Below are 24,765 nucleotides of genomic sequence, written 5' to 3' on the forward strand. Positions count from 1 at the left end.
AAGACACTGAGTAGTTTTGTGAAGACACATTTGAGACTGAAGAATTTCTATCTCATAAATGGTGTGAATAATACATTTGACCCTTAACACAAACTTATTTTATAGCCTTGCAGGAAATTCTTACAACATATCTATATTAGACAGGCTTCACAGGTCTAGGTGAAATTTTTTCATATGAAATTTTCATCGTAGGAGGGTTACTTGTATTCATAAGGAAGAGACTGATAGAATTTTAAAGTTTTCCCAATGAGAGATGGTAGCCTTGCTTTTATCATGTTCCTTGAGGGGAAAAAAAGCCTAAGAGGTTTCAAATAAACAGCTTATCTATATCACCTAAGAGTTAATCAGACCAAAGATAGAGTGAGATTAATATTACAGGAAGGGTGAATTCTTTTGTACCAGCTCTCATATTGCATAATTATAATTTCCACAATTTTGCAACATGATTTCTTTGAGAACATTCTTAGTCACTCAAAGAGACTCAAATTCCCACTGCCCACTTCAAGAGACGCGAAAAGGCACCAACAGATCTTTCTATCCTCTCAAACTTTTCACGAATCATCTTTTGTCTCAAGTCATTCAACAATATTTCTTTTAAAAAACGAGAAAACACAAAAGTGAGGAATTCTTGCTCTTCTTCGTGGTGTCTCAGATTTGGTTGGAAACAATCTGCTAGGGGAAATTTTTTCTGTCTCCTAGCATGAGAGTGTCTAGTCAGTGTTTCAGTCAGAAAGAGTGTTGAGTACTACTCCTGTTCAGAAATAAATACAATATAGAGTATACACTCGTTTATTAACCAGGGTTTTAGAATATAAAATATTCTATGACACATATATAATGATTTATTCATGGGACAGATACACAAGAACCAGTGGCACAGCTCTGGAGACAAGAGCTATGAGCTGCCTGACATTTCCTCCTTGTGAAATTTAAGAGGGTGCCAAAAAACTCAGCAATCAAGATAATAATTTAATGCAATATTTTTAAAGGTGTAAATTAACACAGAAAAGCTCATGAAGAACAAACTATCAATATTTTAAATAAAGACATTGGATCTCCATAGGGCTTGGAAGGAGACTGTACTGATCTTGACTATTTAAAATCCGGATAGTTTGTTCATTACGGATTTTTTTGTCCTTTATATTGATTTTTAAAAATATATATTGCACTAACGTATCTTAATTACTGAGTTTTTTTTTGGTGGCTCTTAAATATGCATCCCAGGTGAGTTCCTCATCTCACTCTATTCCCAGGCCTACTGGACTCAGGGGTTAATTCATGACTTTTCCCATTCCATTTTGCCAGATACTTCCTTTCCCTTTACAACTTGAGGCAGCCATGTGACATAGCTCTGGCCACTTGCATATAAACAATTCTGCACATGGCTCCCATGAAAGATTTTACACTTGTTGATTTCTGATATGAAACAGATGGGTCAAGAAGTTCCTTATCTCCCATTCTCCTGCTGCTGTCAGCCTCTGAATGCTGACAACAGCCATCCAAACATGAAATAAAAACAAAAATCAAAGGCCAACTCCATGAGGACGATTGAGCAAAATGACAGAGCTTGGGACATTGTTTACACTTCTGAGCTCGGATGCCTAATTCTCTAAGTCTAGTCAGGGAACAATAAATATCCTTACAATTTAAACCACGATTAGGTCAGCTGTCTGTTAGTTGCAGCCAAGATATTTCTAACTGATATTGTAAGTTTAATAGCCAGTGAGCTTTCAGAGTAGGAGTTTCTAAACTTCACTGCGTTAGTGACTTAAAATATAAATTAATATTTCATCTCTGAGTTGTTTGCTTCTAGATAGAAAAAGTGCCATGTCTAAAATGAAATTAATTCCACATTAATACATTAATTAATTGTGGAAATATATGAAAATGAAAGGGCAAACCATTCTTTATATATGAAATAAATTCATTTTTCCTACTAAACATTTGTGATAAAGATGTGGTCAACGTCAACAATGTCAATAGAAATCTCCATTTCTACTTTGCTTTTATAATACAGAACTTTACATTACTGTTGTTTGAGGCATAAGAGAGGAGGGAGTTTTCTTAAAGACCTAAGGCCCAAATGTCCTTTGGGCTACCTTATTATCCTAGTTTGAAGAGCAATAGTATCATAAGTATGGTAAAAACCTTTGATATAATAGTCCAGTATATTCATTTTTCGTTTAAAGAAACTGAGATCAAAAGGAAAGACAACAAGAGATTTCCATTACATTAGAGAAATAGTTAATAGCAGAATTATAACAATTACACAATTTTCCTTTCCCTAGCCCCGTTTTCTTAAAACATGAACCATGATGCTTTCCAAAAAACTGACTCAGAGAGGATGCCAGGACACAGGGCCTTTGCGTAGACACACAAGAACAGCAGCCTATGCCAATATTTATTACATAGTGCTAGAAGCCAAAGGTCCACACCTGTGCTATCCAACATGGTCGTCACCAGGAATACATGCCTTTTTATATTTTAATTTTAGTGAATTAAAATTAATAAATTTTAAAATTCATTACTTCAGTTGCGCTAGCAACATCTCAGTCCTTAACCGCTACACGTGGCCAATGGCTACCATGTTTGCCAGTGCAGAACGTCCTTCCATCCTCACAGAAAGTTCTATTGGACAGCACTGCTTTACACAAATGGGTCCTTTAATTGCCCCATTTCTAACTGTAGAAGTAGGGAAAAGGAAAGGACCGCCTATAGAAAATCAGCCCTGTAAAGAATAAAGAAGTATTATATGAACTATGACCAAAATTATTGTAGCTAAATGCGTGCCTCTCTCATTTCCTCACTATGCTTTTAATAGCTGCTAATTCCAAGAAGTATTATTATCTCTTAAATTGAAAAGTAACTTACAAATCGGCAGTTCTCAGATGTGATGACATCTTCTCAAAGTACACGAGTCAGAAATATTTTCCTCCAAAGATTATGCTTGGGCGGGGGCAGTGTTTGAAGAAGCAGCTTTCTATATAAATTACCTCTCTTATACCAAGTTAACCTGTGCTACAGGGTTTTTGGCTTTTAAAATAGCGCTGGAGGGAAAAACTTTAATGGTTAAACAGCTTATGTGGTGGTTTTCCATTGAAGACCTGAATATCTTGGATTTTAAGTAGCTCTGCTGATACATGCATACGTAATACACACACATCTTATTAAATGTTGCATAACATTATTACACATAACAATTTTTCTCATCATAAAGTTCTCACACAATGCTTGGCCTGAATGCCAAGGAAACATGGCATTCACTGTGTTTTGACAAACTCAGGGGATTTCTTAAGCAATTTGATCCTACATTTTGACAAGTCCATTCTTTTCCATTAGAGTTGGAACGAACATAGTTTTTAGTTATTTTTTCCATTTTATTTATTTATTTTTTACATATATGTGCATCTATTCTTTTTCAAATTCTTTTCCCATTTAGGTTATTACAGAATACTGAGCAGAGTTCCCTGTGAGAACTAACATAATTTTTAAAATTCACTTCCCTGAGGTATAATTTAAACACAATAACATTTACCCACTTAAATTCAATCACTTTTACCAACTGTATAAACCTTATCACCACCACCATCTCAGCCGTGACATAAAATGATTGCATCAACACACACATTTTCTCAGGAACCTTTGCAGTGGATTCCATCCCTTGTCCTGTACCAGGCAACTATTAATATGTATCCTGCTACTTTAGTTTGGTCTTCTATAGAATTTCACAAAATGGGACAACACAGAATATGTAGTCTTTTCTATCTGGAATCTTTCACTTAGTCTACTACTTTTAAGTTTCATCCATTTCATTGTCTGTGTAAGTAGTTTATTTCTTTGTATTGTCTGGTAGTATTCTATTTTACATAATTAATTTGTAGCCACCCCCACTGATGGACTTTTGAGTTGTGTCCAGTTTGGATTAGATGGGATGAAGCTATTGTGAACCTTTGGGTACAAATCTTCCTGTAGACATTATTCAACTTTTTAATTATCCTTGGGCAAAGAGCTATGAGTGAGTTTGCTGGAATTTAAGGAAAGTGTATATTTAACTTTTGAAGAAACCGAATGTTTTCCAAAGTGGCTGCACCATGTTGCATTATCGGCAGCAAAGCATAAGAGGTCAATTTTCACCACATCCTCCTCAATGCTTAGTATCATCAGTCTTCTTAATTTTAGTCACTCTGCTCAATGTGTAGGGATATCTCACCATGGTTGTCATTAGTATTTTCAAATTGCCTAAATCTCTAGTCCATTTATAAATGTTGTAAGAGTTTCTTTATATATTCTGGACACAAGAACTTTAGGAGATATGTGTTTTGTAAATATTTTCACATAGCATCTGGATTGTTTTTCCTTTTCTCAATGGTGTCTTTGAAGAGCAAATGTTTTTAACTTTTATGTGGTCCAGTTTATCAAATTTGCTTTTACGGGCTGTTTTGTATCCTAACAAATTTTTGCCTAATCTAAGGTCTGAGAAAGTTGTTTTTCAAAAACTTTCTTCTAGACAGTTTATAAGTTTGCCTCTTAACTTTAGGTCTATGATCCATTTCAGCTAATTTTTGCATTGAGAGGTCCAGTTTTTCCAGCACCATTTTTTGGAAGAACTATATTTCCTCATGAAATTACCATGGTCACTTTGCTGAAAATTAATTGACAGTATATATGTGAGTCTATTTCTGGTCTCTGCTCTCTGTTACATTGATTTCTATGTTTATCCTTGTGCAAACATCACACTGTCTTGAATTCAAGTACTGTAAGACTTCCAAAATTACTCTCCTTTTCAAAAACTCTTTCAGCTTTCCTAAGTCTTTTGTATTTCCATGTAAATTTTAAAACCAGGTTTTCAATTTACACAATAACACCACATGAACTTTTCACTGGGCTTGTAAGAGTCTAAAGATTGCAATGCATATGTTACAGTTGAATTTATATCTCAACATTAAATTTCTGATCTATAAATATTTATCTTCAATTGTTTTGGTCTTTTTAATTTTCTCAGTAATGTTGGGTAGCTTTCAATGTTTGGCTCCTGAACATATTTTGTTAAAGATATCCTTATTTCATATTTATGAGCTACTATAAATTATATAATTTAATTTCAGTTTATAATTATTAAGTGATAGCATATCACAATGCAATTGAATTTTTTTTATATTATGTATCTGGAAATCATGAGACATTCACTTAATAGTTCTAATAGGTCTTCTTAAAATTTCGGTGACCCTCTTATTCTTTCTTTTTAATCTGTATGCCATTTGTTTATTAAATTACTTTTATTATAATATATTATTTATTTATCTAATATTACCTTTCTCAGGGGCTAGTACAATGATAACTAAAAGCACTAAAAATAGTAATGGTAAACATCCTTGTGGGGAAAGCATTCAGCCTTTAACTGTTAAATATTATATTATATTTAGATTTTTTTAAGGTGCCTTTTTGTCACATGTGGCAACACCCTTTACTTCTAGTTTTTATCATGAATGTGTGTTGAATTTTATCAAATGATTTTTCTATACCTATTAAGATGAATTTTAAAAAATATTTTTGGTCAGTTAATGCACTGATTTACATTGATTTTCAAGTGTTAAACCTTGGAAATCCCATGCAATCTTATATTTATGCAATAAAACCCACTGGGACATGATGTATTATCCTTTTTACAAATGGCTGGATTCGACTGCTGAACTGTTATTAAGGATTTTTGTGCCTATGATTGTGGGAGATATTGGTCTATAGTCTTATATATTAAAATGTCTTGTCTGGTTTTGGTAAGAGTAATAATGACTCCTTAAATAAGCTGAGAAGTGTTCCATCCTCTTCTACTCTGGAAGAGTAGAATCAGTGTCCTTTTTTTTTCCTTAAGTACTTGTCAAAATTTACTATTGAAGCCATCTGGATTTGAAGTTCTCTTTGTTGGAAGAGTTTTAAGTACAAATTTAATTCCTTTAATGGATACAGAATTAGTTTATCTGACTTTTCTTAAGTGAACTTGGAGAGATTGTTTATCTTCAAAGAATGTGTCCACTTCATCTAAGTTGTCAGATTTATTGGCATAGAGTTGTTCATTGTTTTCTATTAATCCTTTTTAACTTCTGTAGGTTCTGTAGTGATGTCTCCTCATTCATTCCTAATATTGATAAATATATATCTTTCTTGTTCCTAATCAATCTAGTTAAAGGTTTATTGATATTATTGGTCTTGTTAAAGAACTAGGTTTTAGTTTCATTGATCTTCATTATTCTTTATTTCCACTTAAACTGATTTATACTCATCTTCATTTTCTGCTTCCTTCTGTTTCCTGTAGGTTTAATTTGCCTTTTTTTTGTAGACTCCCTTAAGAAAGATCCCAAAACCATTGATAGCAGATCTTTCTCCACCCCAATATAAGTAAATAATGATATAAATGCCCCCCATCCTGAGCTCTGCTTTACTATATACCACAAATTTGGATAAGTTGTGCATTTATTGTCATTCAGATGAAAATATTTTAGAATTTCCCTTTAATTTCTTATTTGACCTATGAGCCAGTTAGAATTATACTGCTTAAATTCCAATATAATTTTCTATATACCATTTTGTTACTGATTTTTAGTTTGATTCTGATGTGCTCATTGATTACACAGGCATGATTTCAACCCTTTTTAATGTATTGAGACTTGATTTATGCGGATCTATGTTTGTATTCTCCATTACTATGCTATGTCTTGCAAACTACTTTCAGTGAGCTGAGCCAATCGTAGGACTCATTTTGTTTATTTCCTTTCCCTAAGAAATTACAATCCTGTACCATCCTCTGCCTGTTGTCCATTGTCTGAAAACTGTACTTGCTAATATTTTGCCTGGTTTTCTTGTTTAAATCACGGAGGTAAATCAAATCCCTTTTGCCCATCATGGTCAGATAGAAAAGTCCCCTATATCATTTTTCAAATTAAAAATCATCTGTTGACCAAATCTTGGTCAAACAAGAAACATATATGACAGAAAATTTCTGTCAATTCATATACAATTTGCAAAATTAGTATTAGATGTTGTGGTTAAAAACTCTATCATGAAAGTAGAATTCACACATTCATATATTTTACATTGGTTTGCATTACAGTCCCAAAACTAATTATTTTGTGTTAGGGATTTATACTTTTATCCATGGATTTATCAGATAAGATTTTGTTTTCTCACTATGAAATGGAGAAATTATTATTTTCATGCTGGAGCTTTACTTTTGTAAATATTTTTTTTTAAGTAAGGCTGACCCTTTGGAATTAAGAAATAAAAGCATTCAAATGAGCTCTAAATTTGAATGAGTCATGCTTTATATTATTCTAGTTTAATTTTTTTAATTCAGAAAATGTTTGAGTCTGGCTTGAACCATCCATGCAATGATTTGAAGTTTTCTCTTTAACTACTAAATTATAACTTCTCAACATACCTTTGCATTTTACAGTAACTAACATTAAAATCCAGACAAAAATAATAAAGACTAAATATTCAGATTTCTTGTTCCCTTCATCACTGCTAGTTCCCAAATCGCTGTGCCTCATAGAGTTTTCAAAAAATCGCTCCCCAGAAATAGACTTGTATACACAGCTGATTACTTGACATTTCCACTTAGATGCTAAAGAAACATCTCACACTTAACATGTCCAAAACTGAGCCTCCCAAACTCCTTCCAAGTGTGACTCTCTTACAACCTTTCTCATCTCAGTAAATAGCACTTCCACTCTGATCAATCGCTCAAGCCAAAAGCCTTAGAGTCTCTCTTGCTTTTCTCTTCCTCTCACAACACATATACAATCTGAAAGGAAATACTTTGGACCTGACTTCCAAATCCACTCTATCCAGAATAAGGCCACTGCTCCCTGGTGTCCACTGTTAACACTCTAAACTAAGCCACCACCATCACCAGCCTAGATCACCCACCAGTCCCCAAAACGCTCTCACTGCCCTAAATCTCACACGCCCAAGCACAATTCAGGCTGTCCTCAGCACAGCAGTCAGAGTGACCCTTTAAGTCATGCTAGTGCCTTACACTATCATTCCTCTGCTCAAAATCTTCCAGGGCCCACCCCCCAAAATAAAGGTCAAATTCATAAAGGCCCTACAGAACCTGGCCCTTATTATCCTTCCAATCTCACCTCCATTGCTCCCTCCATTCAGGCCACACTGGCCTCCCTGCTCTTATTCAGACCTGCCACGTACCCTCCCAGCTCAGGGCTCAGGCACTGCTCTTCCCTCTGCCTGGAACGCTGTTCCTCAGTTATCCACATGGCTTGCCCCCTCACCTCCTTAAGCCTTGACTCAATGGGTCATTCTGTATGCTGCACGATTTAGTCAGGAAAAGAGAAACCACCCTAGGTACCTCAAACAGAGAACATTTAATACAGGGAATTGGTTGTAAAGGTATTGGAAGATAAAGTACAAGAACAAAGGAAGAATGCATGCCACACAGAGATGAGCAGCTGCTAGCAAGCTGGGCTGGACCCCATAAGCCTGTTCCTGCTGCTGTGCTCTTCTCAAGCAGCTGTGACTCAAGCTGTGACTGCCTACCCCCCAACTGGGGACTTAGGATCGCCTCAGTCCTCAGCCACGCTATGCAGGCATAGACATGATCCTCACTATTCCTCCAGCCTCCTCAGCAACTGCTGGTTCCTCCCATTCACACGTCCTAACAGGAACCCAGCTGGGTCAGAAGCCTGAGAAATTTCACTGACTCTCTGACCAGTTGTACAACGTGAAATATAAAAGGGACAGCTGTGGGGACAGAGGCAACAGGTAAATGCCGGGCACACCTGGTTACCCTGATGAAAACTGCAAGACCCCTCCCCTCCTTAACGCATTCCCTGCTTTATGTTTTTCCTCAGCCCTTAGCACCATATAACCCGGTCTCTATTATATAATCTTATTATTGTCTGTCTCCCTTAATAGAACGTAAACTCAGCACAGGCCGAGATTTCTACTGTTTCGCTTATTGGGATAACCCCGTGACTGAAACCATTTCTGGCACATCACATGCACTCAATAAAGATTGATTGAATTATTAATGAACTGGAGCTCTGGTTTTATCTTCAAACAAGCAGAAGCTAAAGACTCTGTGTGATGAGGTGAGGGACTCCAGTGGCACAAAAATCAAAAATATGAATAAGAATAACAATCGTTAATCACCCTTTGAGAGCCACTAGGAGCGCTCCGCCAATCCAGCTGTTCCTGGCACCAGGGTCTTGTTTCATTGATTTTATTTAATAGGGTTTGTAGTGTATCTAACACGCAGTCCAGAGGTGCTTTCAAGGTGGGAATGGTCAAATAGCATTATGACAAGTTTGTCATCTTGCAGATTGGAAGAATCTATTCATTTGGTGTGTTAGCATGCATTATCACCGCACTCTTGATTATGAATGAGAATTCATAATCCTGCCTCACGTGACACATGTGATGAGGCTTTCTGAAGTCTATCCCTGACTTACACGAGGGAAATGGGAAAGCAAAAGAGAAATTAAAAAAGAAAAATAACTCCTTTTCTTTAAAAAGCTTCAGGAAAATAAAAGGTTATGGTGCTGACTAAATTAGTACACAAACTAAATAAGTTTTAGAAACCTCAGTGTAGTCTTTTATTTGTTATATTGGTAACAGAAAATTTTCAGCACTGCTGTCCGCTGAAGCGGGTGTAATGTTTTGTCTCCTCAAATGTGACCATGGCAGATTACCTTGCCTTGATATTAGAAGACGACAAGAAGTCATAAATCCAAGAAAAAATATTGCTAATTAAAAGTTTATTCACCCTACATTTAATCTCTAACTCTTACTCATAAATAAAAAAAGGATTAGATTTTTATCTACCGTCATTGTGAGAAATGGATGAATTGCCCATTTAATGCTTGGAAAGACTATAATATGCTTAAAGATAAATAAAATACAATAACATACCATTTGAGGCCCAATGAAATGATTGTTTTAAATCAGAGTCCTGACAATAACTTCACAAACTCTTATCCCCAGTTTTAATGCAATCCCTTTGAACTACTTAACTTATAAAGTATTCCATTTGCAGTCTCAGAATAATAGAAACTATTTCCCCACCCAGACAAATCAATCAAAAATTGATTATCTCAAGATAAAATATAGATGTGGAATCTTACAAATTATTTCATTAGTGGCGCTAGAACACAAAAGTAATCCAAAAGTTATTGATCATTCTCAAAACTCAATAAATTATTTTCATCAGAACTTAATCATTGTTTATAAAAAGCATACAACAGGGACCCTCAGTTTTCATCAATCGAAGATCAATAACAACATAAAAGTACAACACAGGTATCGCAACCAAGTCACTCAATGAATAATGCATAGTGGTTTTACCGTGAGTGCATTTTCTTCTAACACCTCTATGCACTCATGAATGATCATTACATTCCTACATTGCAGAGTTGAAAAGTGGTGTGTTTTTTAATATTCCATTTTTTCAGATAGCAAACTAGCAACAGACTTTAAAATAAAAAATGTATTACCAAGTGCAGCTTTTAACGTATAGAATAGGCAGTGTACTTATACCTTAGTTGTTTCATTTGCATATAGGTTCAAATATTTTGCCCACATAATTTTGAGATTACATTATATGAAACATTCAGTCATTTGCATGATAACAGAAGTTAAATTATTGATGGGTCAAATGACTTTTTATAGGATCCATAACAACACTTTTCTTTCCCAAATAAACGCAAAGGAGGATAACTCATAACCCGTTATGAAACCAAAGAGAATCACACTTGATTTATGTAAATTTTAGTTTTTACAAAGAAAAGCATTGAGTTCAAGACACTTTTCAACAGTAATCAGTATCTTGCTATTATTTAATCAGATTCACATGAAAATATTAAAATGAATTTTATGCAATCTATTTTTAATTAAAATACATTTTCCTAATTCTTCCTTGGAGAAAGTGGGCCATTGTCATGCAGTCATACACAATTATGATTTACAAAGGTCAAATGGCAGATCTGAGACTAGAAGAGCAGGGAGAAATACTGTAAGCAATTTTAATCAAGGTCTTTACATGTTCAAAGACTCTGAAATCTCTGAAACCTGACAGGGACTCTAGAAATTATCTACGACAGCCCCTCCTGTGGTGATGAGCGTCCTAGATCCTAGGAGAAGAGATAAAATCCAGCCAGGATCATGAAGCCACATGCCTGTCTGGGGCATGAGACACCGCACAGCAAAAACCCAGAGAGAAAAGGGAGCAGCATGGGACATGTATAGAGCCCTGGGATGTTCATGAGGCCATGGGATAGGTATGGAGCCCCAAGACAGGCATGGAGCCTTGATATGTGCATGGGGCTGTGAGGCCACATGAAGAGCCACAGAACAGCTATAGAGCCATGGGAGATGCATGAGGCCACGGGAAAGGCACGGGATCCTGGGATACACGTAAGGAGCCACAGAACAGGTATGGAGCCCCAAGGGGAGCAGGTGGTGAGCCAAGCAATGCCAGTGGTCCCGAGGTCTGTGAGCCAGTCAAGTGAAAAGTGGTAAGAGGCAGGTCCATGGGCAGGGTTGGCAGTTAACAGGGAAAAAGGAAATGTGTACATGACACCCTCCAGACTGGGAGAAAGACAGCCTCTCGGAGGTAGGGAAGAGCTGGGGCTCCCAGTAAGTTAACATAAAGAAGAACCAACAGAAAGTTACAAAACTTGCCACACATTTTTATTGTCAACACCGAACACATCAATGCCTTTAACAGGAAGGCAATGGAATATAGTTATACCATTTGAAAGAAAAACACAGGATCCGTGAAAAATCATCATTCATCCTGTAGTATGGGAAAAGAACCCGACTATAAAATCCTGGGTTGGCCCCTTTCGGTCATGGTTTTTTGAATCACCCAAGGCTACATGTGGGGATAAGGCAGTTGTTTAAACTCGAGGGCCACATGCCACATCCCAGTCCGGTCCCAGTGATGGCACAAGCTGGAATATCCATTTCGAGTCCCTCAGACCTGGGGCCAAATGTTGCTAATCTAGTGTCAATCATCTATACAGTTCTTCCATAAGTTCCAAAACAATTCTCAGGCCAAACAACAAATCCAGAAGTAGGAATACACTCAGCAGGAACATCCAGGAGTTACAGATAGAGAGCCCAGGGAGCTGAGAGGACAATTAACAGCACCTGGCCTGATTCTGCCGGCAGAAGTCATCTTGGGCATTAATATTAAGTGCTGTCAATCTCAGTCCTGGGCAAATATGTGGACAAGACCATAATTCAAAAAGATACAGGCATCCCTATGTTCATAGCAGAACTATTCACAATAGCCAAGACATGGAAACAACATAAATGTCCATTGACAGATGAATGGATAAAGAAGATGTGGTACATATATACAATGCAGTACTACTCAGCCATAAAAAAAGAGTGAAATAATGCCATTTACAGCAACATGGATGCAATTAGAGATTATCGTACTAAGTGAAGTAAGTCAGAAAGAGAAAGACAAATACCATATGATATCACTTATATATGAAATCTAAAATACGACACAAATGAACCTATCTACGAAACAGAAACAGACTCACAGACATAGGGAACAGACTTGTGGTTGCCAAGGGGGAGGGGACGTGGGTGACTGGATGGATTGGGAGTTTGGGATTAGCAGATACAAACTATTATATATAGAATGGATAAACAACAAGGACCTACTGTAGAGCACAGGGAAATATATTCAATATCCTGTGATAAACCATAACGGAAAAGAATATGAAAAAGAATGTGCACATATATACATGTATATGTATATTTATGTATATATATGTGTAACTGAATCACTTTGCTGTACAGCAGATGTTAACACAACGTTGTAAATCAACTATATTTCAAATGAAATAAATTTTAAAAATACTAAGTGCTGTCAGCTAAGACACTGAAAAAAGGCCTCCAAATTAGTCATGATATTAAAACTACAGGACAAAGTAAGCCTGAGTACGGTATGACTCACCCCAGCGGTGGTCTTTCTCTGTGTGTTATGTGAAATTGCCCGATTCCTATAACTGGAGCACACTCTCTAAATTGCGAGCGTGCTGGGTAAACTTTAATGATTAAACAAACAAAAGCAGAATATGGCACTATCGCCTTAAGCGGACATTAAACATTTAAAACTCATTTTGGATACAGTTATGAGATTCAGTAAGCGTGCTGAGAAACACGCTGTTTTGAAGGGTCACTATTTTCCCCCCTTTATTGGAACAGACGTTTAAGTAAACGACACGGACCTAAGTGTGAAGGGTGTGTCTGTCACGGGTCAGGGTGTTTTAGCAGCCACTGCACGAGCAGGGATAAATATTCCAGAACATGCAGTCAAGGGAGTACCCTTGCAAACACAGCAAGCTGTTAGGGCTTGTTGAGCAACGAACTCCACAAGACAAGCGGAGCCCGAAGTGGTAAATACTTTCCCAAGGCTGGGAAAAAAGATCCTGCCAGCACCTTCTGCCCAGCCAAGTAAATCAAATCAAGACTTCAATGGAATGCGCTTACTTGTACTGAGATGTTCCTGCAGACTCTTCCTGAGCAGCCTCCTGTGCAGAATGCCTCCAACATATAATGCTAAATCATGAAATTTTAAACGTACCCAGAAACCAAGATGGTAAACATCAAGATGATCCAGCCCTCCCTTTATTTCTCTCTTATCAGTGTTTCATCATAACTTCTCAAACTTTCTTGTATTGACCATAGTAGAGTGTTTATGGGGCATAGCCATGGCCACCTGCTCAGCTATAACAGGAGCCATTTCAAGGACTGACTGGGCTCCGAACAACCGCAGGGAATCTTTTATGTCTGTTTTTGATCAACAGTCTTATCCTTTCTTAAGAGAAGCACTTCCTTCCTAAAGTACCCATACTCTTGGCCCATGGCCTGCATACTCCTTTCTCAGCCAAGATGGAGGTCCCCAGGTACTCCCTCCCTCTAACTGCCCTGCATCCTGGGTGCCCTGGCCTCCCTCCCTCTGGGCTGGCTGGAGGTGGGGTCTCCTTCCTGTGAGCTAATCCCTCACCTGTGCCCAGTATCCTATCCCCTCCTATAGCCCCGGGGACTTTGCCTAGTCAATTATATCCCCCTGTCTTTTCTCTCTTTACCAGTACCATTTAAGGATGATTAAGTAATGCTCTCTTAAAAGCCGTTCCCTGTCCTCATGTCCCTGGCAACTGAGAGAGTAATTTTGATGTCTATTTCTTCACCTTACCTTTGTCCCTTCACTCATGAGCATCTAGTTTTATTCCCAGCACTGCTGCGAAACTGCTCTGATAAATGCCATTTGCTACGGGTTGATGTGTCCACCCCACGCCCACCCAGAGATATGTTGAAGGCCTAACCTCATGCACCTGTGATGATTGTGACCTTATTTGGAAACAGGGCCTTGATGTAATTAATTAAGATGAAGTCATGCTGGGTGACGGTGGGCCCTAAACCCAATACGACTTGTGTCCTTATTAAAAGAAGAGAGGGGGCTTCCCTGGTGGCGCAGTGGTTGAGAGTCCGCCTGCCGATGCAGGGGACATGGGTTCGTGCCCTGGTCCGGGAAGATCCCACATGCTGCGGAGCGGCTGGGCCCGTGAGCCATGGCCGCTGAGCCTGCGCGTCCGGAGCCTGTGCTCCGCAACGGGAGAGACCACAACAGTGAGAGGCCCGTGTACTGCCAATAATAATAATAATAATAATAAATAAAAATAAATAAATAAAAAGAAGAGAAAACAGACACAGACGCACAGAGAGAATGCCATGTGACTACAGACTCAGAGAACTGGAGTGATGGGTCCACAAGCCAAAGAACGCCAAGGACTGCTGACAGCCACCCGAAGCTAAGAAGTGGCAAAGATTCTTCCCTAGAGCTTTCAGAGCGTGGCCCTGGTGACACCTTGCTTTTGGACTTCTAGCCTTCAGAACTGTGAGAGAAGATATTGTGATTGTTTTAAACCACCCAGTTTGTAGTATGTGGTTACAGGAATACTGGGAAACTAATACACCATTGCTGACAGAGTTTCTGGGAAGGTAACCACCTGTCCCAGTTTTCCCAGAAGACAGTAGGGCATTCAGTGCTGCATCCCAAAAAAGTCTCGGGCAAATCAGGATGAGTTTGTCACTCTACCTTCTGGCCCACAGGTGCCTTGAACTGGCTGCATCATCAGACACTGACGGCCACCTCCCTCTTGAAAAAGCTCTCCTTTCTTGGTTCCCATGATACCTGTTCTCAATTAGTTAACTCCATCCGATGGCAGTTAGGAACTCAGCTTTCTCGATCTAACATCATTTCAGATTCCCCTTCTTTATCCCGTCTGGAACCAACAGCCAAGAACTCAGGGCTCACTCTCAGTGCCTCCTGCTTCCTCCTGTCTTATATCCTTTAAAACATCAGCAACTCCCTCTTCAAATCTCCAGAATCCACCCAATTCTTTACATTTCTGCTACCACTCCCATAGTGGCCCTCATCACTGCCCCCTTTGGTCACAGCAGCGGCCCCAGAATTTGCTCTTCCTGCCAGCATTTCTCCATCCTCCAAGGTGAGCCTGTGCAGACAAGAGGGGGACTTCTTGAGATGCCTCTTGATGCCGTGCATTATTGAATCCTCACTGTAAGTTTCATCTCCCTCTACTTCCTCTCTGTAATCTGAACTGACATTTCATGGCTTACTGTGCTCGACACTTGCCAAAACCTGCTGTGCGCCCCTCATGAGATTCATAAACACCTTCTAACAATCATCTGGGACTCAGCTCTGGCACTGCTGCATCCTAGAAACCCTCCTTAACCATTCCTCTACAGCCCAGGCTGTCTGGTTCCGACACCCCTTCCCCGGGCTCACACAGCACCCAGCAAAGACACCCGAGAGGACCCTTAATACAATGTAATGCAACGGTCCTTCTGGTTTAGATTCCTCAAGATATTCTAGACCCTTAACAGGAACTAGGTTTTTTACCTCTATCTCCTCCATATTTAGCACAGACCCCCGGTACATATATAGGCAGTTATTAAATGCCTGTTGAACGTTCACTACAAATTTTAAAAATGAAAATTAAAAGTATGTTGAGATGCCATTTATGAACTACGGGGTTTTCCCAAATCCCAAAGTTTAACAGTGCACTCAGTTGGAAAGTCTAGTGCGAAACAGATACTCCTATCCAGGACAATGAGAATGCAAAATGGTGCAACCTTCATGAAAGGAAATCAGGGAGTATCTAGCAAAACTACAACTGCATTCACCCCTTGACCCAGCAATTCCAATTCCAGGAATCTCTGTCAAGGTTACACTTGCAAAAATATCAAAAGATGTGTGTGTAGGAGTCATTACACATTGTAACACTATACATGATCACTTCTCCCAGCAGCGAGTTGCTGAGTAGACTAGAGTTCATTACATAGAGGAGAGCTATGTGACCATGAGAAGAAGTGACATAAACCCATACTACTGGGACGTGGACTCCAGGGCATATCATGATGTCAAAAAACGCTAGATAGAGAAAACTCTGTATACATGCTACTTTTTAAGAAAAGAGGGTATGAATATATATGTGCATGTGTATGTGTGTGTGGAGTTTGGTTTATATTTAAAAAGAAGCATAAACTATAAGTAAGCTAAAGGCAGAGAGAGTGAACAAGGTAAGGAAAACAGTTCCTCTGAACACCGCTTGTTTTATTAAGTTGACTTTAAAACACTGCAGAATAATGTAATGTAAATTTTGAAAATCTCGAAAAATCAAAAGTGAAATTAAACAAATGAAATTAACTGGATTTTGAGTTGGTGGCACTACCATACAAAGGGAAATTGTTTCCATTTCAAGGTGCTAATTTTGCTTCCATTTTCCAGTGAGATTTATACCCTGAGGACTAAAAGAAAAGAAGAAAAATCATCCGAAAGGGTTTTCTGTATTCAATAAGGACTAAAGTTGCACAGAACTTTTATTCTGAAATGACTAAGTATGAATTACAGGAAAAGGCAAAGGAATAATTATGCTGACCTGCAGGGACAGGATTCTGTGCACAGGAGAGAAAGATAGAGACATAAAATAGAAGAGGATCAGAAAGTCCCTAGAGTCCTGGAGATGAACTGGAAGTATCCAGAGCAACTTCTGGTGTGTTTTAAAGAACGTTTTCCTTAGCTCTACACACTGAAAACACCTGACTTTGATCACCGCTATGCTTGAATCAGATAAAAATGGCTGATTCTCAGGTCGATGGAAGGAAGTGGATAAGAGGAGTCTTATTATCCTAGAGAATAATCAAGCCATCCAAGGCCACTTGGGTTGTTGCCAAAGAACTCAGGGGTCAACCTCAAGAGGCTCCCCTAGGCCTGAAATGTGACAATTTCACCATCTGTAAGAACATAAGCTGCAAGGGATGGAAATCTACCAAATATTGAAATCCATGTATTAAAAATAATTCTAATAACCACTTTTTTTTAAAAAAAAAAGCAAACATAACATTTAATTTGTCCCCTCTGGATAATGCTGGAGAGCCAACTAAGTAGGCTCTTTATAAAAATGGTAAAGGGAAGAAAAGTAAGCATTCACTCTGCTTTTCCTATGTCAGTTGCACCCTCAGGGCATTCAAATAGTTGAGGAGGAAAAGTTACTTTATGTAGAAATATTTCAGCCATTAAATGAAAAAAGAATAGTAAAATTAAAAACTCCCAGTTTTCCACCCGTGAATGAATCAGGAGATTTAGGCCGTGACCCTCGATGACGGATCATTTCACATCCCATTGAAGGACACAGCACCACCCGTGACACAGCGGAGACACAAAGATGCACACCTGAATCTGGGCCGCCTCTGCATTATCACTACTAATTTACAGACACATTCAGGACGGAAGAGCGTCCGAATGACAGCAATGGGAAGCTGGGCAAACCCTGGACTGTGGAAACTCTGCAGGATGATGGACTCAAGTTTCTTTAAAAATTAATTTGCAAGGGGAGAGCAACAACAACAAAACACAGTGAAGGATGAAGAGACTCAAGACATACACCAGCCAACTGCAACCGACGACATCAGCCAACTGCAGTAGATGAAGGTCCTTCCGTTCCTGACTCAGTTCAACTGTTACCAGAACAAGGCACAAGCATTCCTGTGACCATCAGGGCTCTCACAGTACTCACTGGACGTTTGCTAATTTTATGGCATTGGTTTTTGTCTGGGTTTCTGATGTTTTGGTGTGATTACGGCATTATGAATTCCTTATCTTTGATAGCCAAGATGTGAAATATTATGGCACTATTATAGCATTTCTTGAATTTGCTTCAAAATAATTTGGTGAATGTGAGTAGAGCACGGGTGGGGATATACAAGAAAAAACGTGGGCCAGGGATTAATAAATAGAGGGGCTGGGTGTTCCTTAGACTCTTCTATTTTTGTATATATTTCAAATCTTTTTGTGATACAAAAGTTATAAAATAACAGACCACAAAACTATTCATTGGATGAATTATTAAAATACAATGTCTGATTAATTATACTCAGTTTCATGATATAAGAGCAAGTTCCTTGAGGACAGAGACAAAGACTAGTTTACTCATCACCTTAAATGCTTAGAAATGTCCAGGGTGTAAAGAACCCTAAATAAAATTTGATGAATTAAAGAAGAAAAGAATGTGTATACACACTAATCAATTGATCCTACAGATACGTAGGCATATTTGAGACAGTAAACCAATTCTGTCTGCCACGCAAGGCCAGATAGAGATAAAGGCGTACATTGTGTGGTGGGACTAAGGCTTTGTTGGGAAATGCTGAAATGAAGAATTTTTTTGTTTTGCTTGGTTTTGTTGTTATTTCTGTGGGTCACATTTTTCTCCCCCGGTTCAAATGCCTAGGAGGCTGACAGCACCTGTTAAGTAAAAGTGGCCTCAACAATGGGACTTTCTGCCTATGATAATTCTGAGCTTGGATTCTTCTTTTTTTTTTTTTTACATCTTTATTGGAGTATAATTGCTTTACAATGGTGTGTTAGTTTCTGCTTTATAACAAAGCGGATCAGTTATACATATACATATGTTCCCATATCTCTTCCCTCTTGTGTCTCCCTCCCACCCTCCCTATCCCACCCCTCTAGGTGGTCACAAAGCACCGAGCTGATCTCCCTGTGCTATGCGGCTGCTTCCCACTAGCTATCTACCTTATGTTTGGTAGTGTATATATGTCCATGTCTCTCTCTCCGCTTTGTCACAGCTTACCCCTCCCGCTCCCAATATCCTCAAGTCCATTCTCTAGTAGGTCTGTGTCTTTATTCCCATCTTACCCCTAGGTTCTTCATGACATTTTTTTTTCTTAGATTCCATGTATATGTGTTAGCATATGGTATCTGTCTTTCTCTTTCTGATTACTTCACTCTGTATGACAGACTCTAGGTCCATCCTCATTACCAACAGCTCAGTTTCTTTTCTTTTTACGGCTGAGGCTTCTTCTTAAGATAGTGATCAGTTTCAGGATATGAAACTCTTGCCATGGGGGATTTTGTATTTTTGCTCTGATTTTAAACAATGTCTAAAACAAGACTCATAGAATGATAGAGTGATAACCACTGCTATTCTGAGTATGCAACGAGCATTTAAATGGTGCCTTTGCAATCAGAGCGTGCTCGACCCTCACCTTTATAGGAAATGACCGGGTGTTCTGCTCTCTGGCACTGAGATGCGTCTGTCTCCGGCTGGGCGAGTCTCCACCATCCCAGGCTTGAGAAGAGCCACGCAATGATGCAGGGTCCCTTCATGGTGGGCAGGAGACCTTAGGCTCTGGACACTTGTCTTTAACCAGAAGCTCGTCGTCCCGTCATGTGGGGAAAGTGCCTAAAACACGCAAAGGAGAACAAGTGCATTAACATGGGTTCACGTTTTCTGGTGGCTGGTCTTTTAGTAAAGCCCCATCATGCCCTTTAAAAAAAAAGAGCCTTGCAAGGGCTTGGACAAACACACCTTCTTCTAGGAGATATTTCAGAAATGTGTGAGTAATAATGTATGTCTCAATCTAGACCTCTTTTCCTCCCAATAATTTTATGAGATAACCCATTGATTATAAAAGAAGAATGTTCAAGTTTAAGCTCTATCAAGTCGCCGTTGTCCCCACCCCCATGAAGAATTCAGTTTCAGAGTTGTGACCATCGATTGGTTTTCCCCTGGAACATCATTCTCGGCCGGTCGTGCAAATGCAGATCTACATGTGGATGCCCTAAGAATCCCTCCCCTTCCCTTTTCAAAATACAAAAGCCCCTATTAAATAAGGCCATGACCATTGTCCTTGACTAATAACCTGATTAATACTATCTACCCAACTCTTAAAAATCACCCACAGTGGGTGCATTTCTCCTTTGAAATTTACAGATGACCTTCCTGCAAAGTTTTTGGCTAGAGATCAAGTGTGCATCAAATAAAATCTATATGGAGCACCTACTGGGTGAAATGAAATTGCCGTGCTGGGAGCTGGGAAACTTTAAAGATTACGAATAATTTAAAAGATTAATAAGCTTTAAAATAAGATAGGCTTATAAAAATAACTATAATCCAAGCTGTTAGAAAATCATAAAAAGAAGCAGGAGCGCTATGGGTGTTAGGAGAGAGTACGACTGCTACTTAGAGAGATCAAGGGTGGGTCAAAGGAAGACTTCATATTTGAGTTTAATCGTGGAGGATAAAGAGGATTTCAACAGATGGAGACTTCTGGAAGTAATCCAGAAGAGGATGAAATGATGCACTGGAGGGCCAAGTGGAATGAGTAGGCAACATGTTGGGAACAGTTTACTGTACTTGACCCCAGGGGACAGAAAGGGGAGAAATGGAAAGCAGCTTAGAGAGAATGTTGGGTTAAGATTTGGAAGGTGAATGAATGATACTAAGGTCTGAGGTCTCTATTTTTAGGCAATAAGCTACCACAATGTATTAACATTAGAAGAAATAGTAATCATTCTCACCATAGCATACACAGGAAATCAGCTAAAGAAGAGCAGAAAGGTCGAGAAGTTAAATTGAAGATACAGCAATTGTTCAGAAGAGAAAGAAAGGAAGCTGTGACTTCAGGTGGGGTCAATGTGAACAGAAATTAAGGTAAACCCAGCAAACACTCAGTGTGATGGGTCAGGCAAAGTACAGAAAATTAAAGATGTCCACAGCTTCTTCGACCTTCCTCCCACTGAAGGCTGGATCTTCACCCCCTCTCTTGAATCTGGGTTGGCTCTCTGACTGCTTTGCTCAGTCAGATACAACAGAAGTGATGGTACCCTAGTTTCCAAGCCCATACCCTAAGAGGCTAGCAGTTTCTACTTCCTGTCTCCTCTGGGGCACTGAGACACTGGGTCAGAAGTGATGGTACCCTAGTTTCCAAGCCCATACCCTAACAGGCTAGCAGTTTCTACTTCCTGTCTCCTCTGGGGCACTGAGACACTGGGTCAGAAGCCCAATGTCCCTGAAACTGTCATGCCAGGGAGACCACATATACGTCCTCCTGGTGATGTTTCCCACTAAGCCCAGCTTCCCAGCCAGCCCCACCAAGGCACCTGATATATGAGTAAAGCTGAAATCCACTGAGTGACTTTAGTATCACAAGAGCAAAGAAATCAACTAGTTGAGTGCTGTCCAATTTCCTAACCCCCAAAGTGTGAAATATAATAAATGGTTATTGTTCTAATCTGTTAAATTGGGAGGAACAGAAAGCAAAGAGACACAGATGGACTGAAGATAAAGAATGTGAGTCACTTTGAGGACAGTCATGCCATTTTTTAAAATATGATAATCAACAGAAGAAGTTTTAGAGGAGGATATGATCATTTGGTTTTGTGCATGTTGGGTTTAAGATGCCAAGAGAATATTTAAGGAAATGCAGCTGACTGTGGAAAATCCAGGTTGGATGCTCAGGAAAGAAAAGAATTCAGAGACAGCATATAATCTTTGGAATGTTTAAAATCATGGGTGTGGTTGAGACTCACCAAGGGAAAGCATGAGAGAAAAAAAGGGCTAAAGAGAAGTGTTTATTTAGAATTTGTTCAAGAAAAGTAACCACACGAAGATGAGACAAGAGAACAGATATAGCGCATCAAGTGAATACAGCACCATGGGAGCCAAGTTAAGTTGGAGGATAGAAATAACACATTTTAAAAAGAGGTCTCAAATGTAAAATAGCTAGCTAGTGGAAAGCAGCTGCATCGCACAGGGAGATGAACTTGGTACCAAAGCACCTAGAGGGGTGGGATAGAGAGGGTGGGAGGGAGATGCAAGAGGGACGGGATATGGGGATATATGTATACGTATAGCTGATTCACTCTGTTATACAGCAGAAACTAATACAACGTTGTAAAGCAAGTATACTCCAATAAAGATGTTAAAATCTTTTTTTAATAAAAAATAAAAAGAGGCCTCGTCCACTGTACCCTGATGAGGTAGAGTGAAGACTACTGGCTTTAGTCAAAGGACATATATACACTACCAAATGTAAAATAGATAGCTAGTGGGAAGCAGCCGCATAGCACAGGGAGATCAGCTCGGTGCTTTGAGAACACCTAGAGGGATGGGCTAGGGAGGGTGGGAGAGAGGGAGACGCAAGACAGAAGAGATATGGGAACATATGTATATTTATAACTGATTCACTTTGTTATAAAGCAGAAACTAACACACCATTGTAAAGCAATTATACTCCAATAAAGATGTTAAAAAAAAAAAAAAAGGACAGTCAATGGTCAACTCTGGGGTCAGTTTCAGAAAAACAGGAGACAGAGTCCATGACATGAGAAACCAAGAAGGGAACAGATGAAGCAAAAGTGGGACAGAATATCTGTGGTAACTTGAATGCTAGGTAACCCCAGAAAATTCAATGAAATCAGGTAAGCACGGAAGGACCAAAGTTCAGAAAATTTTAGGGTATAGAAAACAAATCATTAAATGTGGCTTCTTTTCTGAGGAGTGGTGAGTGGAGAAGAGACTGTAGATTTAAGAGGGAGAGGTGGTATAAGATCCAGAAAAACAGGGGTGGCAAACTATTAAGGTTCCAGTAGAGAGGGTGGTTATGAAAGGGAGGAGAGGGGCCTCTTCTTTAAAAAGGGGTATGCACACGAGTACATGGTGATATGTCAACATGGAGAAAACACCAAGTGGAGGTACATTGAATTTCACAGTCTCCATATTTTGCGCCTCATTGACTCAATCCTCCCATGGATGGAAATGTTCAAATTAGGCAGAGAAAAAAGTGAAGGGGCTGCAGATCATGATGAGGCAAGAGTATGGTTTCCAGAGGAGGGAGAGAGTCTGAGCATGAACGTGGGGGAAGGAAAGGAGAGAAAAACTGGGAGCCAAGGATACATCTGTGCAATGGGTCCATAATCCCTGACCAAGCCAGTACATTGTAATGGGCAATGGAGGCACACGTGCTATTTTTTCCTGGGTTTTAAAATTAAAAGTATGATTAATTTCACTCTTGGAAAAGGGGTCACAGTCTGCAAAACTGGAGACTGCTCTTGAACTCCAGTCTGGAGGCAAATACATGAAGCAGCCCATCTTTCTTCTCCCTCTGACCTGAGACTTATGACATGACATTTTACCAAATGACATATCTTAATAGGAGTTTGGGATGAACACATAGACACTACTATATATAAAATAGATAATCAACAAGGACCTACTGTATAGCACAGGGAACTCTACTCAATATTCTGTAATAACCTATATGGGAAAAGAATCTGAAAAAGAATGGCTAGATGTATATGTAGAACTGAATGACTTTGCTGTACACCTGAGACTAACACAACATTGTAAACCAACTATATTCCAATATAAAATAAGAAATTAAGTCTAAAAAGAGTAACACCCATTAGAGGCGTTTTATTTTATTTATTTTATTTTTTGGCTGCGTTGGGTCTTCACTGCTGCGCACGGGCTTTCTCTAGCTGTGGCGAGCAGGGGCTATTCTTCGTTGTGGTGCACAGGCATCTCATTGCGGTGCGTGGGCATCTCATTGTGGTGGCTTCTCTTGCTGTGGAGCATGCATGGGCTCTAGGCACAAGGGCTATTGTGGCGCACGGGCTCAGTTGCTCTGCGGCATGTGGGATCTTCCCGGACCAGGGCTCGAACCTGTGTCCCCTGCACTGGCAGGCGGATTCTTAACCACTAAGCCACCAGGGAAGTCCTGTTAGAGTTGTTTTAGATGTAATTTTGATCTGTTCAGAGCAAGGAGATCTGGAGCACCCTCACCAGTCCACTGGGGAAAGGGCTGCAGGTAGAGTATCACTGCCCCACATCAAAACAAAATGGTGATGATAAAAAATTATGGGAAGGGGCTTCCCTGGTGGCGCAGTGGTTGGGAGTCTGCCTGCTGATGCAGGGGACACGGGTTCGTGCCCCGGTCCGGGAAGATCCCACATGCCGCGGAGTGGCTAAGCCCGTGAGCCATGGCTGCTGAGCCTGTGTGTCTGGAGCCTGTGCTCCAGAGAGGCCACAACAGTGAGAGGCCCATTTACAGAAAAAAAAAAAAAATTATGGGAAGGATAGTGAAAGTAACCGTGAACTCTCAGCAAGTACTAGCTAGCTGTGTGGCAGGCAGGACACCAAGCACTTACACCCCCACCTGGCAGCCAGCAGGCACCCAGAGCAGTATCTCTGACACATCAACTCCCACTGAACAGCATCCATCACAGAAATGAACGGAAGCATGGCCGTCTCGACCTCTGAGACTGAGCTCAGGTCACCCTAGGGCTAAAAGCAAATTCCTCTCTTGCAGATAGTTTTCAGTGTGTCAGACCCAAGCCAACATTGAATC

General features: G+C 39.5%; 1 protein-coding gene across 1 annotated transcript in view; it reads right to left on the reverse strand.

Moving 5' to 3' along the window:
• SEMA5A (semaphorin 5A) overlaps positions 1 to 19,741 on the reverse strand; it is a 293,519-nt gene extending 273,778 nt beyond the window's left edge. Inside the window, exon 1 of the mRNA XM_065873940.1 lies at positions 19,621 to 19,741. Coding sequence (XP_065730012.1) covers positions 19,621 to 19,741 — 121 coding nt within the window. The remainder of the gene's footprint in view (positions 1 to 19,620) is intronic.
• Positions 19,742 to 24,765: the final 5,024 nt, after the last annotated feature.

This window comes from Phocoena phocoena, chromosome 3, assembly GCF_963924675.1.
Source record: "Phocoena phocoena chromosome 3, mPhoPho1.1, whole genome shotgun sequence".
NCBI lineage: Eukaryota > Metazoa > Chordata > Mammalia > Artiodactyla > Phocoenidae > Phocoena > Phocoena phocoena.